Source organism: Eutrigla gurnardus (genome assembly GCF_963514095.1).
Source record: "Eutrigla gurnardus genome assembly, chromosome: 6".
Classification (NCBI taxonomy): domain Eukaryota; kingdom Metazoa; phylum Chordata; class Actinopteri; order Perciformes; family Triglidae; genus Eutrigla; species Eutrigla gurnardus.
This window is the reverse complement of record NC_139920.1, coordinates 28657990-28673301: the sequence shown is the minus strand read 5'-3', so window position 1 is coordinate 28673301 and position 15312 is coordinate 28657990. Positions and strand designations below refer to the sequence as shown.

The 15312-nt window shown below is 42.3% G+C and overlaps 1 protein-coding gene across 2 annotated transcripts; it reads right to left on the bottom strand.

The window, feature by feature from the left end:
* Positions 1–222: 222 nt before the first annotated feature.
* Positions 223–14543, bottom strand: fyco1a (FYVE and coiled-coil domain autophagy adaptor 1a). Of its 2 annotated transcripts, none has more exons than XM_084010670.1 (18): positions 14457–14543; positions 13099–13210; positions 12133–12239; positions 11860–11985; positions 10960–11066; positions 10339–10482; positions 10115–10208; positions 7206–9701; positions 6983–7075; positions 6242–6360; positions 5999–6166; positions 5311–5463; positions 4541–4770; positions 4031–4178; positions 3163–3255; positions 2813–3023; positions 2228–2337; positions 223–2024 (listed from the first exon to the last, which is right to left on the bottom strand). In XM_084010670.1, the coding sequence occupies exons 2-18, from the start codon at positions 13157–13159 to the stop codon at positions 1949–1951; spliced, it is 4536 nt and encodes a 1511-aa protein (XP_083866796.1). In that variant the 5' UTR covers positions 13160–13210; positions 14457–14543; the 3' UTR covers positions 223–1948. The 2 variants fall into 2 exon arrangements, with proteins under 2 accessions (XP_083866796.1, XP_083866795.1); XM_084010669.1 differs by having other exon boundaries at positions 13099–13213; positions 14457–14541.
* Positions 14544–15312: the final 769 nt, after the last annotated feature.

Here is a 15312-nt window from a genome sequence, read left to right as displayed (position 1 = left end):
CATATCCGTTATTCTTCTTTTTTTGATTGATTTTTGGGTTCCAAAATAAAACCCTCCCCTCCACATCCCGTCTGATGTGAGTTTCGGTGGCAGGTATCGTTCAACACCTCAGATGTCTGAGTGTGTGAGGCGACACACAACCATATGTCGTTCATGTCGTTCTGTGGTTCCGAGCCGTCGAACACTAAACCAGACACAGATTAGTGGATGTCGGACGCATCATCACTCTCACGTTTTATTCATGTTTACTGGCGGTTTGACAGGTTTATTACCAGTCACACTGAGTGCTCGTCGCGATGATTCATGCAACATTGTAGTCCTCCAAAATGATCCTTCAAACACAGAAAGTAGAAAACAAAAGGGTGCCCTGCACGAACACTTTGACAAAGATAATGTAAACTTAACAGATTTAATATTGTTTGGAACGATAGTGATAACAAAGTGCAGCTCTGTCGAGAAAATAGGAGCATTTTGCATAGAAATCGCACCAATTATCAGCCATCAAAAATAGAAGAGATCCGAGTGTGAAGTGCAAACGGATCTCTATAAAAGCAGCATATAGGTACGCCCTTTTGCTTCATTAAGTAGTGTATGGTTGTGACCAAAAGCTTGCCCCCCCACCCCTTATTTCCCCTGAATGCTAACACTGACAGCCATTTGATCAACCAGAGAACAGCACAGAGGGATTTCTAAACTTCATCGCAGAAAAAAGAGATTTAAATGAAATCCAAACTGGAAAATTTCAACTGATTAAACTGACTATTGTGCATATCGTGATTTTAATGTCACCGGAATCAAGTCTTTAGAACATCGACTCGAACCATGTGTCATGTTCTGTGTGGATAACAAAGAGTAAAATATACAGACACGAAATCAAACTAATTCCTGGCAATCAGAGATATAAGGCACTTTGAAGGTCCTGCAGCTTGTAAGCTTACAATCATTAATATACTTGAAGTGAAGCTCATTGTTATGACTGAAAGTCAAGAACAGGCAGTCTGCTTCATTAGGTCCTGTAGACTAGCTGGAGAACGCTGGTTTGGTGTGAGATGGCAGTTTTTTCTTTAGTTTTCCAAAAACTAACTAACAAAATTAGGACATGCTACCACTGGAGGACAATTCTAAGCCTCGCTCCTGAGATATGCATGAAGTTCACATGCTTTGTGATCAAACAGACTGTATTTTTCCAGGCTAGTTACTGTTTTTTTTCTCCTTCCTGTGCTGAAAGTGCAAACATAGTGTTCAGACAAACCCATTTATAAACAAGCAAACTTGTCTGCACTTTTCTGCTTCGAAAGCTTTGAAAAATCTGTAAAACGATTGCACAACAAATGACTATGATTTTGTCAATTTTAAAAATATTTCCTGGGTTTTCATAGACTGCTTTTGCAAATAAATACTTGTTGTGTGACAAAAGTCTTCCATCGTTTTTCATACTGCTAGTGTTACGAGCAGAGATCTGCATTCCCTAATGTAACAGCATATTTGAGAAAAGAGAGGCCACAGCAAAACTAAGACCAACAAAAACTATCAAAGAAACAACAAAATCAAACTTCTCTCAAACTGACCAACGTACTAATTAAAACCTGCTGAACTAAAAGCACATATATTACTTGGTGTATATTTAAAAAAAAAGATAAAACTTGCATAAACATTTGTCTCTTTTTCTTTCTAAGACCGTTTTCACCTCGTTGACAACACTTCACTTGGGCCACAGCTGAAACTTCTCTAAACGTTAAAACCACAAACTTAAATAATACAGAAATAATAAAATACTTGGGGTAAAAACAGGTTTTGGGAACAAAATAGCAAAAAAAAAAAAAGTCAAATTAGTGAGAAATAAGTCACTGAATTTGTCGTCTCTTCAGTCACCCTTTAAATGTCACGGAGACATCATGATGATGTGTTTGTGACATCATGATGACGCCTCTGTGGGAGGAGTCTAGCTTCAGGGAAAGTCGCTTCCATCATAGATGACGGGCCTCTCCATGGTCAGATGGTAGAAGACTTTCTTAGAGATAAACCTGTTGGAAGAGGATTTCTGATCAAAGAGCTGCGACACGATTAACGGAAACAAGACGCCCGTTTAAAGGCTGGACACACACACACACACACACACACACACACACACACACACACACACACACACACACACACACTTCTTCTTAAAACACTTCTATAAATCTCAAGGGGAAGAGTCAGACGGTGGATGTGATGAGTTCTGTACCGTGAGAAGGAGTTGTCAAAGATGAGCGAGTACAGGCCGGGGTTTCGGACTTTCAGCTGGCCCTGAATCGTCTCTTTATGGGAACTGCAGCGAGTCAGAGGAATCAGGACCTGAGAGAAGAACGGAGAAACGTTGGTCTGAAGTGAAACTCAACGTATGGATGAAAGATGCTGATTTCATCATGAAACACAGGCTGTCAAAGAAACCCCCCATCGGCCGACCTATCTATCTATAATACTCTTGTTTTTAGGACATTTATACTACCTTAAATAATTGTTTTTGTTGCTAAGCAAGAATACAATCATTATCATAATGAATGTAACACATTGTTAAAACACTAGCAACCTGCTGAGGTTGTCCTCAGTCAATCATATTTGAAAGATCAAGTTAATAACAAAAAAAAACTGTTGGGAGAAACCATGGAAGCATGCACAGGGTCAGTCCATTGTGTGTTGCTTTGGAGTGGGTGCACTTTCTAACAACCGTAAAGCGTTGTATCCAGCTTCATGATGTACTTTAATTTGAAATGATGTGACATTGCCGTTCTTGGGTTCGAGGACCGAGTCTGACGACAAGTCCACCTACCTTGGACTGTTCCACATCGGTGTCCGGGGATTCCCTGTAAACCACGCTGAAGGAGATGCTCTTGGGCTCGGAGGAAAACATCCAGCTGATGGTCGGCCCACAGTCACCCACGGCAACGGTGATCACGCTGTAACAGCTGGATTTGACAAAGAGTTCCTTGGAGCCGTCACCGAACTGAGAGATGTCCTCGATGCTCAGAGGGACAAGCACCCTGCAAGGAGGACGCATTCATTTGAAGAGTGGTATTAATACAACATGACTCATCATCCACACACATTCAGACAGACACAAAAACCTGGGCTGAAAAATTCCTTAGTTACCCATCAAGTAAAGCAATAGTCCAGACTCACGTGACTTCTCCTGATTTGAGGAGGTTGATTTCTGAATCCTGAACCGTGGGAACATGCTCTTCGGGGTCATCAGGGGTCACATCTCCTGTCCCTCTGCAAGTCGCAAGACACAAAAGATACAGAGAGATTTTGTTTTCAGTGCATATAACTCTCATTCAGAATGAAAACGATCATTTAACGACTAAAATAGTCTCCTGGTGTAGCCGTCTTTCAAAATGTCTAGGTGACACACTCCATATTATTAGATTATATCATGCATTTAAAGAGGAATATGGATTTTTACCCATGCATTTGGCGGGTTTTATCCACTTTGCTTCATTTAAAATACATTATGCTTACGACAGCAGCTACAGAATACTTCAGCACATAAATGCTTCAGCCTCTTTCCACCATCAATTCTTGCAATTTGGCTTTCAGTGAAAACCAGATGAAGTACTTCCCTGATTAATGATACCTGAAAGGGGCATATAAATATATGTATATATATTATATATATAATATATCTTAAGTTTATGGGGGTGGACTGAGACTAGGAAATATCAGAAGGGCTTGAAGGAAAAAAACAGTTCAAATTGCACTCCAGAGATTTCTGCAGTCAAGCAGTGGCGAGCAGGGATTTAGTGATAATAGAGAACTAGTTCACGTTCCTTTTTCCGACTTCCCACCTTTGAAGGCTCTGTAGTGCGTAGGTGAAAACAACATGACAACATGGAAACCCCCTGCTTTTTTTGGCTGCTTTAAAATGAAACACGATTTGAAACATTTCTCATAAAACTATTGTATTTTAAGGCGTCCGTGATGTTTTTGAGTTCGTCCTCCCGTTTGAACTCAAGACTATTTAGATTTTTTAATGAGATAATACACTCACATATCCAGTGCTCCTGGAAGACGTTGGTCTCCTTCCAGAGAGCCTCCGGTGGTCTGGGAGGTGGTGTCACTGTCGTACACACCGTTCACTTCCTCTTCCGTAATGATGTCAAACGCTCCGTCGTCGGATTTGTTGCTGGGGTCTGAAACTGTATGAACGTATGAATAAAACTATAGGACCACAACATATTCTCATGGAATATTCTTCTGATTACACGGTATACAAAAAAATATTGAATGTATCGTATAGAAAAAAATCCATTAAAAAAAGAGACCAATTGTAAGACTTTGCAGCGTTTCTTTCACAACAATAAAAATAAAGCAGCTTCTTATCTGAAACAGAATGTCACCCTCTTCCCTTTTTGTCTATTGAACAAGAATCCTGCAGTACAAGTTTCCATCCTTGTTCCTCAATATGGCAAAGTCAATCTTTTCACTTCTGCTTAAAAGGTTTTACACTATGACAATGAAGTAGTCAGCATGTTTTTTCTTCTTCTTCGCAGCCTCTCACCTGTCACCCTGGGCATGGCTTTATACGGGGCGGGTTCAGGCGGTGGCTGAGGTCCAGCTCCAGGTGGAGGAGGCTGAGTGTCCGAAGGACTCAGCTCCGCCTCTGTGAACCTCTCCACCACCACGCTGTGTTGGGAGTAGCAGTCCCTGCAGCAGCGCTCCTTCTTCCCACTGTGCTTGGTCATCACAAAGTTGTTGCTGCAGTAGTAGCAGAAGATGCGCCCGCAAAGCCTAAAGAGGTTTAATGTATAAAAAAAAAATATTGGATCTATCATTTTAGAACTGAAGCATTTTTTCTTATACTGTATGTAGTGTGGAGATCCACCTGTCCGTTGTGTGACTGCTCAACTACTCCTGCTTTCTGGTCTACGGCGACATGGTTGGGATGGATCCATCTCGGCGTGGCTGTGCCTGCTGCCATGGACTACTACTGTTGATACTATCTCTTCTGTTAATACCACCACTACTGCTAATACTACTACTATACTACTACTACCAACACCAAATGCAGTTGGAACCCAAGGGCCTGGGCTGCACCAGATTTCTGCTTAAAAGCCTATTAAGGCATTGTTTTCTCGCCACTGTTGCTGTAACGCCCCTGGGTGATGTTGGGACTTTGAAATTGTATAAACTCTGACAAAACATGAGCGTATTCTAGTCCTGCTCAATGTGTTAAGTGTCCTGAGATGACTTCTGTTGTGATATGACACTATAAATAAGATTGAATTGAAAGATCAACCAGGGTCGGTGCAGACGGAGGAGAAAGCCCACCTGCAGTGATGTCTGCGGAGCCACCATGTGAACTGGCCCTGGCAGCCGAGGCATTGCGTGGCGTCCTTGTCCACCAACCACCAGCGTTCCTCTGCTCGCAGCTTCTGCTCAAACTCCAGAGCATCTGACTTCTGCCACAGAGCATCTTTGTCCCTGATGTGAAGAACAAAAAGGACAAATGCATTCATGTTTCACTCAGTGATTAATAATCTTGGCCTAGGAACAAAAAAAAAGTGAAAACAATTAATAAATTCCATAGATGTATAGCTTTGCTTTGGGGCCATAGCGCTTCGTGACTGAATGTAGAATAGTGTTGTTATATTCACGAGCGTCTCTCTACCACAGTGAACCTGTCATGTTGGCCTCCCAGCATTACCTATCTTCTAGAATGCTGGGATCATTTATTGATCAATCAATGAAGCTTTTTTTGCCACTGATCCTGCTCTGCAAAATCTTATTTTCTCCCACCAATGCCAAGAATATAATAACAACATAGAGAGCTGCTCTTACAGGAAGAACCGATTCAAACCCGCTCCCCAGTGGGTCCATCAAAGAGCCGGCAGCAACCAAACATAACAAGGTGGAAGTCATCCCATGAGAAAATGAACTTTAACCCTTTCTTCATGAGGAAACTGTAGAAACATCCAGCCTTGGCGCCTCTGACAGGTGTAATGGTGACAGGACATACCTTATGAGCTCGATGAGTCGCTCTTCAAGGTTGGTCTTAGTTCTGTTGAGGTCATCGATCTCTGCGGTCATCTTCTGCCACTCGTTGTGTTTGTCAGCTTCGACTGTGCTGAGTTTCTGCTTCAGTTCCTCGCAGAGCGTCTTCCCAGCGGCGTGTTCTTCCACAGCGCTGAAGAGAAGTAGCAAAGTGAGTCATGAGCTCAGTTTTGCAGCAAGATGAAATTATCACGCGTCATAAACGCACCTGGTAACGGCTCCGCTCAGCTGCTGGATCTCGCTCTCGCTCTCACGAATGGTTGTTTCTATCTTTGTGATGTGAGCATCTTTCTCGCCAGTTAACTGCAAGTACTTCTCATTCACAGCCTGTATTCAAAATGATAAGAAAATGCATAGAAAAAAGTTAAAGATATATTTTTGTTTGTTTCAACACAACCATCTGGTTGTATAATCCGATAACAGCATTTGGAGAGACAACAGCTTCAATTAAATCTGAGACACATCCCTATGAATCAAATCATATATGGATCCATAAACACCAGAGAGGAAGAATTATGAATCGAAAGCTTTTTCATTTCATTATCAATTCAATTAGGACTATGAGAGCAGGGAGTTTGTAATCTACTTTCTGACATCAAAGAAAACTGTGTCACATTATAAAAAAAACCCTGAGTCCTGAAAAAAATGTTCTCATTTAATCATCTACTGCTAATGAGTACTAGATAAACAACCTTCCTGGTTTTAATTATAATGTAGCTTATTAATTATTGCATAGCTTCCTTTTCCCCATCCTTTCTGCAAATCCACTAATGATAAAGAAACTGATGTGACTTTTGAATACAGTCTTCTTTTTTTGATGATGATCTATTTTCATATAACACATTTCACTCTCTTTTTTCAAAGATTATAGAACATATTCTTCGTCCACCATCTATTTTCCTATTTTGTATTCATCAACCACTGTATTCGATGCTTGAAAAACACAGACCTCGAGTTCAGACACTTTGACCTGCAGGCTGGTTCCGTTCTTCAACTCCTCCTGCAGCTGGGCTTTCGTCTTGTCCAGCAGCTCATTCACACTCTGAAATATGACAGAAACATAAGAAATGAGAAAGGAAATATGGGAGAACATCCATTGTGCAAAGAAACAGGACAGTAAAAAATGACATCTACAGTGGAATGCAAGTCCTAATGAACAGCTTCTGACTCACCTTCAGCTGGACCTGATGATTCATGCTCTCTGAGCTCATTTGGAACTTGGAGGCTTCCACCTCCTCCCTGGTGGAGTCCTTGATGCTCTGCATTTGGTTCTTGGCCTTGTCCAGCTGCGCCTGGAGCTTCGTCACCGCTTCTGGAAGGTTCTCCTTTAGTGTCAGCTCCTCTCTCAGTTTGGTATTTTCCAGCTGTAGTTCTGCCATGCTCTCTCCCAGTCGCTCCACCTCTTTCTCCATTTCTTGGTTCCTGGCAGCGTCTCCCGCCCAGTGCTCTCTAGCCTCCTCCTTATCTGCATTTAGCTTACAGATGGTAATCCCAAGCTCCGCCATCTCTGTGTTTGCCCTGTGTAGCCCCTCACGCGTCTCGCTGGTCTCCGAGGCCAGCCTGCCATTTTCTGTCTTGAGGGTGGACAGCTCTTCTCGGACGGCAGCCGCAGAGATAGACACCTCGGCATGGGCGGCTACTTCTCTATCACGCTGTTCAATCAGAGCTTCTTCTTTCTTTTTGCACTCCATGAGCTCTGCTACATGCCTTTGATTCAGTGCCTCTGCCTGGGCTTTAAGATGCTCGGTCAGAGTCCTGAGCTCATCTCTGTGGGCCTCCGTCACCTCCAGCTGTGCTTGTGATCTTAGCCTTTCCTCCTCAGACCTCTGAGCCCGCACCCTGAGGTCCAGGATCTCTGCCTGGAGCCTGGACACGTCCTTCATGCACACCTCCAGTTGGCCTTCAAGTTTGCCTGTCACCTCCTGGTTCTCCTTCGCTTGGACCGCGCTCCTCTCCAGCTGAGATTTCTCCACTGCCTGCCTCTCAGATGTCACCCTTTCAATCACTTCTGTCTGTTTAGCACAAGTTGCTTCTGCATCAGCTTTGGCAATCTCAAGCTCCTTCTCCCGGGCCTCAAGGGATTTTAAACTGGACTGCAGCTCAACAAGCTCCTTCTCTTTACTCTCTAGCTGGGCCTCATAGGTTTGGAGCTTTTCTTGAAGGCTTGCTTCATTCTTGCGCGACGCCCCTAAGTTCTTCTCCAACTCTCCGATTTGCCCGTGAACACTCTTCAGGTCAGTTTGCATTCGGCTAAGAGCTGCTTTCACAGTTTCCTGCTCCTCTCTCAGACTCTGGTTCTCCTGCTCGAGCCGCTTTGAGGTGGCCTCTGAGAGCTTTGCAGCCATGGCGGCCCGCTGCAGACTCTCATCTAGCTTGCAGTTCTCCTCACGCAGGCGTTTCTCTTTTTCATCCACTGTCATCTTGGTATCGTCCATCTGGCCGCGGAGTTGTTTCTCGGAAGCTCTTAGAGCTGCCAATTCAGCTTCCAGCACTGTTCTGTGTTCCGACATCTCCCTCTTCAGCTCCTCGTTTCTCTTCACCGTGGTCATCAGTTTCTTATTTATTTCCATTAGGTTGGCACACTGCATTTTGTAGTCTTCTATCTTTATGGCTTGATCTTTGAGGTTACCCTCCAACTCAACAAGGTTAGATGTCAGTTTCTTCCTCTCTGTGGTCAGACTTTGGTTCTTGGCTTCTAGCTGTTGTAGTGTCTTGCAGCTGGAGGTAAGCTCTGCCTCTTTCCTTTTTAGCTGCTCCTCAAGAGCAGCGCCTTCTGCTTCTAAAGACGCTTTTAAACCATCAGCATTCTTCTGCAGTTCTTCTTTATTTTGTTGTGCTCTCATCCTCACCTCCTGCACCTCTTTCTCCTTCTCCTCTAGAGATCTTTGGAGGTCATGCAGTTGCATTTGTAGGTTGCTCGCCTCCTTCTCTCTCACTGTCAAAGCCCCCTGCAGGTTATCAAGGGCAACACACTGTTCCTCCACTTTCGCCTGGAACTTGGCCTTCTCCTCAGACGCAGATGTCACTAATGCCCCGAGTTTTGTTTCACCATGCCTTGCGGCCGCCTCCTTGACTCTCAGCTCGTCCTCCAGCCTCTCTGCCTGTCTCTTCTTCTCCTCTGCCTCGCTTACAGCTTCCATCTTCCCGCTCTCCGCCTCTTTCAGTCTGTCCAGCAACTCGTGTATCTTTTGAGCTGAATCAAAGTAATTGGATGCTTGCTGACCCTTTTCATTCAGAACCCCATTCAACTTGGCCAGGAGCTCTATGTTTTTCCCCTCAGCAGCTGCCAACTTTTCCTGGATGAGTTGTTGTTCAGCGTCCCTGGCTTTTTCCCCGGTCCTGAGTGCTTCCACCTCTCTTGACAGGGCTTCTTCTCTTCCCTGCAGGGCCTTGAGATCTCCCTGCAAGCCCTGTTGCTCCTCTTGGGCAGCAAGAGAAACATCCAGCTGCCTCTGGAGCTGCACGACTACACCCCTGAGCTCAGCGGCCTCCTCGCCCAGCTGCCGCACCTTATCTAGAAGCTCTCGCTGCTTCAGCTCAGACTGATCCAGCTCCAGGCGAAGGTCGTCAACTGTGCCGACATCTTCGCTGCAGGCAGGCAGAGACTCGTTCAGGTCATTCAGCAGACTATGGCTATAGTCAGGGCTGGAGGGGAACTCATGTGCTTGCTAGATGGTTGCAAGAGAAAGGAAGAAGGGAAGGAAGAGAGATGATGAACATCATGAAATCCTTTCAAAATCATGATACAATGACAGGATTAGGGATGGGACGATATATAGGATTTGATAGTAGATCACAATAATAAACATTCAATCATTTCCATTATCGGGATAATGGTAAATATTGTCACGAGTGTCTTCAAAAAGGTGGGTAGCTCACCATCATGGTAGAAAGGGAAAAATAGAGGCTGATTTTAAGAAATAAAGTATCCAAATTAGTTTTTAATGTATTTATTTATACTTCTTTATTCAGAAAGACCTTATGATATATTATATATATATAATTCAATATTTTTTTTACTTAAAATGATCTTCTCTGTGACGTAATAAAAAAATTTGACAGAATCTTATTGTCGTGTTACCTGGGAGTAGGTGCTGGCCAGACTGTTAATACTGGAACTGCGACTGGGGGGTTTCCACATGTGGCCAGGGGAGTTGACACCGCCCAGTGACCTCCTGGTGATCAGAAAAGAAATCTGATACTGTACGCCAAAAAGAATGGCTGTATTTAGACACACTTGTTTCTATAATACTTTCTCGATATTATTGTAGCTTTTCTCTGCTCTACAGCCATAGAGTTTGTTACCTTGCAAAAGTGGGCCAGGAGGCATCAAGGTCATGACCCCTGGAAGCCACATCAAACTGGACGTCATTGAGTTCGTACAGGTGATTGATTATGTCAACACTAAGGTGGGGCTTCAGTAAGGGGCTTCGAGCATAGTACCAGTCACTGTGGGGGAAGAGATGAGGAGGCGGTCACAGTAGGAAATGGACGAGCAACAAGAATATTTGTTCTCAACCAGAAAAAGGTTTTCCATTGTAGTTTAACTTAATTATTATTTGTTTGACTGCTCTTCATAATTAACTACAGCTGATATCATTGACTGCTACTCGAACAGAAAGAGAAAATGAAAAAGTAAAACACCACAATAGAACATCAACATAAAAGCCCATCCTGCTTGATATTTACATTTACATTTAGGTCATTTAGCAGACGCTTTTGTCCAAAGCGACTTACAATAAGTACATTTGTCAAACGAAGGAAACAAGGAAACCACAACGTTTCATTGCCGATAAAGTAAGAGCTAAAAATAGAACAAGTGTTCGGTCCTCATCTGAGTAAAGTAGTACCTTAAGAGCAACAGTAACAAATCATAAGAGCAACATATCTAAATGAAAAAACATAACTTTGCTCTGGCAGTATTACCTCGTGACTCTCGGGTTCATCAGGCACTGCTGGATGGTGTCAGCCAGTCGCTGATGGACGAGGGAGTAGCGGATAAATGCTCGTCCTTTCCCGACGGAAGTCTTCAGCTATCAAAGCAAAAGAAGGCGATGTTTTACACAGAGCATAAGTCAGGGTTAACGTCTAATCAAACTGCAGGGATATTCCACACAATAAAAACACACAACTAAATGAGAATTAACCATTTAATGTCACTGATCTTTATAATCTCAACTGTTCAAGAAGTAATGCCTGAAGTTGGGGGTTATTTTAAAAGCAATAAGCTACATTTTTCCTACCAGTTAAAAAAAAATGACGTTACAATAACATGTTGCAGTTAAAAGAATGCGTTACATCACTTCCAAGCCTTAAATTGATTTGTTTGTTATTTATTTATTTCTCTATGGGTCTTAATGTATATTAAAGGGATAGTTTGGATCATGTGAAGTGGGTTGTTATGAGGTTCTTTTTATTGTCAGTGTTTTAGCGCTCAGATCCCCTTACGAAAACATTCTAAATATAGCTGAGACAAACTGATATTTTTAGGTAGGCCTCTCTTGTTGGCCAACCTAAAATACATTTTACTGCCCCCGTCCACAGCAGTGCATTGCTTTGCTCCTTTGCTTGCCCTCCCATTACTGTGAACTGGCGACGTGCCGACTGCCATCTACTGTAGGTAATACACTGACTATGGATCAGTACCTCATAACAACCCCAATTCAATAATCCCTTTAAACACTTTTAAGTCATTTGTGGGTAGAGGGCTTAACAGATACAACTACTTTCTAATGGTTTAGGGAATTCATTAATATTATTAATGATCAGCATGTAATCAGAGGAATATTAGCGTTGAGATTGTAAACAACAAAAACATCTCCATACCTCAGTGATGGATTTGACAAAGCGGATCCCATCATTGGCTCCTTTGATTTTAGCCAGACAGTCATTGAAGTATTCCCAATAATCCTTCTTTGTACCAAGAAACGTGGTCTTCTCCTTCTGGTCAAACTGAAAGAAAGATGGATAGATAGATACAGTTGGAACTGTTGAACATGGATTGTTTGTTGAGGCGTCATTTCATTATCTATTCATTAAAATCTTCTTTAGGTGTTTGAGATTCCCTGGGTCAGGTGTGACAATATAAGATAATCATACCTGTAGCAGGTACTCCAGTTTGTAGGAGAATTTGTGCAGGTTGGTACTGTCATCTGTGATTGGCTCCCCACTTTCCCTGTACTCCTTTGCAAGCTCTGCAACAGCCTCTGAAATTCACATAGATCAAAAATGGGGAAATTATCAGGGATTAATGACACAGGGTTCATACAAACCTAGATTTAACTTGGAGAACACACATTTAAAAGGCAAGAGACAGATAAAGACAGGCAAGAGCGTGGCAAAGAAGAAAGCAACCATTAGTTTTCATTCAGAGGATATATTAGGGAAGGGAAGAAAAAAGGCAGAACATTGTTACATCCTTAAAAATGACCTAAAGTAACACGACTGAAAACGAAACTAAAATAAATCAAAAACTGAATCGTCACGTTCACAGTTTTTTCACCTCTGGTTGCATTTTGGTTACACACACACACACACACACACACACACACACACACACACACACACACACACACACACACACACACACACACACACACACACACACACACACACACACACACACACACACACACACACAGACAGTCTTGGTGCCTGAATCTCCAATCCCTTCCATTTTTTCCATTTCTTCGAGCTTGAGTGTGTAAATCAACCACTTGCCTCGTATCCATCGTAAAAAATGGAAGGACACCCGTGATGGGTGCATCCGAAGTACACACTCCCTGTCTCGCTGCATGCTGACAGAGGGTTCCACCACACCCTTTTTTTACACGAACATGAGGTCAGATGAACGCGTTCCCAAATGGTTTGATGACCAGGAAAGGTCCCAGATAGTTCCACGTGTGAAGATTGTACTCAAAACTTGATGCTGAGACTCAGGTCATGACATCATATCTCGTCTTTCTCCCCGTTCTACAGTCACACCATGTCGGCCACCAACTGCCTGCAGCCAATCTATTCACACACATTCGCACGGACAGGCACACGCACACAAAGCTGTTGTACCATGCAGATCTCGGATAATCCTCTGCAGTTGGCTCTCCCCGACCGTAGCCCCAGTAGCCATGGCCCCACCGCACTCTCCCTGGCAACCAGGGGTCACAGGGTCACGTCCAGTCTGCTGAATCAGAGAATCAGAAGCAGTAAGGAACAAAAGATGGACACGAATGCTCCAACATACTGTACGCTCTTGTGGCGACACAGTTGATACGCACAAATGCGTGACACATTAATGAGAGCTCTCTCGAAGGGTACATTACAACCACATAGTGTATAATCTGTATAATAACATCACTTTAAACATGATCTTCTGATTGCCAACTACTACTCAAATGCAGTATTTTACATCTGTGAAACGATGCATTGTTGTTTTTGTAACATTCAATGACACACTCCACGACAATAAAAAAAAACAGTATTGCATTATTTTATGACTGCAACAATAAAACTTTATGGATGATCAGATTATTTACTGAAGATTAATAACTTTCAAATTACTTTATTTGCATAACAATAAGGAAGATCATATGTCCTGTGCCTTGACAAGTTTCTGGTCAGTCAGAAAGTAAAACAGGCATTGTATGGTTAAAAATCACCGCATGTAAGTGGAACCTATGCTGGATGCTGGTCTGCTAAATGCCCTGCATGTATTTTAATGTAATGTAATGTAAATGATAAGCTAAGTCCCACTCATCCACCCAATAACTACTGTGTGAGTCAGTGTTATTCTTCATTAAAATCCATTATCCATGAAAAAAGAGACATATTTGTTTAAAATGTACATCATTTATATAGTTAGTATAGTATATATATTAGTATGGGTATTACTGGTCAGTAGCTGCTAACGTTAATGTAAACTCCTCTTGGTTAGCTACGAGTAAAGCACACAAAAAGTAGTTGTATATCATCTAACAATGTTATAAAAGTAGTAGTAGTTATACTGTGGTAATGTACGGGTACAACCTACATTTTAATACACAGGCATTAAACCGTGGTGACGTTAGCTAAACCACCGTTTCGGTTTGTTTATCGTTAGCTAACAGCTAACTAGGTTAACGTCAGTTTGAAAACAGACAGCAACTTCCGGCTCTAAAAGCACTAAAAACACTTTCCTCACGTCGAAGAACGACGGACAACAATACATACACGAGCAACTCAGCTTTACGGACAACTTGTGTTCGTTTTAGTAGTTTGACAGTGAAGTTAACGTGTAGTTTACTGGCTTTTACACAGTAAACGTTTGACAGACATTTTGGAAGTAACCGCAACGAAAAACGACAGTTTAGGTACATAATACACACAGTCTGTGTTTTATAGATATCTTCTGGTGAAATAATTACAAACATTAAACAACTTTGACATACTTTTGCAGATATGACTCCAGTCCATAACAATCCAGGTCGTTTACGTGTGCACACGGCCCCGTTGAAAGTGCCGTGACTGACGTTGCGTCATCCAATCACAGAGCTGCATGTAGCCCCCCCGACCAATGCCTAGAGGCTAGGAGGCGGGACGCTGAGAGTGGGTAGTTTGGTTGACGAAGCAGAGTAAACAGAGCCGTCATGTGATCAGAATGACAGATAAAATGCGTGTCCTACTCATCTGTGGTCCTTTGTTTCCTGTTGTTGCACATTTAAAACATATTTCACGCAGCTTCACCCCCATACACCATCCAAAATAAATCATAATCATTTAAAAAGAAGACATATTTGCCTTCTGTGACTTGTAAAGCATATGTGTAGCATATATTATTTAAAAAGTAAAATAAACTAACATTCAACATTATTCTTATAGGGAAACACACAAATCATAGGTCAATTTTAGTGAGCTCTTATTTTTTATTTAAGAGACACTGAATTGATTGTACAATAAAAGATGTGTGATGTTTTTTGTGCCCCGGCCTTGCAGAGCTTTGTCAAGTCTCAGAAAACACCTGAAATGTCAGTTTCAGCTTGGGGACTACATTTTTTTGCAGTTTCAAAGACACACATTTACCAGTCTGGGGTGATCTAATGAAAAGAAACTATTGGTTGGTTTATGGGAAATAAATGATCAAGTGTTTTTAAGCTTTGGACTAAAAATTAGGGTATCTTGGCACCTGCTCTATCAATTCTCACTTCTTTAAAAAAAATCAGTTTCCCACAGATGTCCACTATACCAGTGCAACACTAAACTGCTGGAGAACCAGTTTTAAGTTTCATTTCTCATGCATATTGGCTT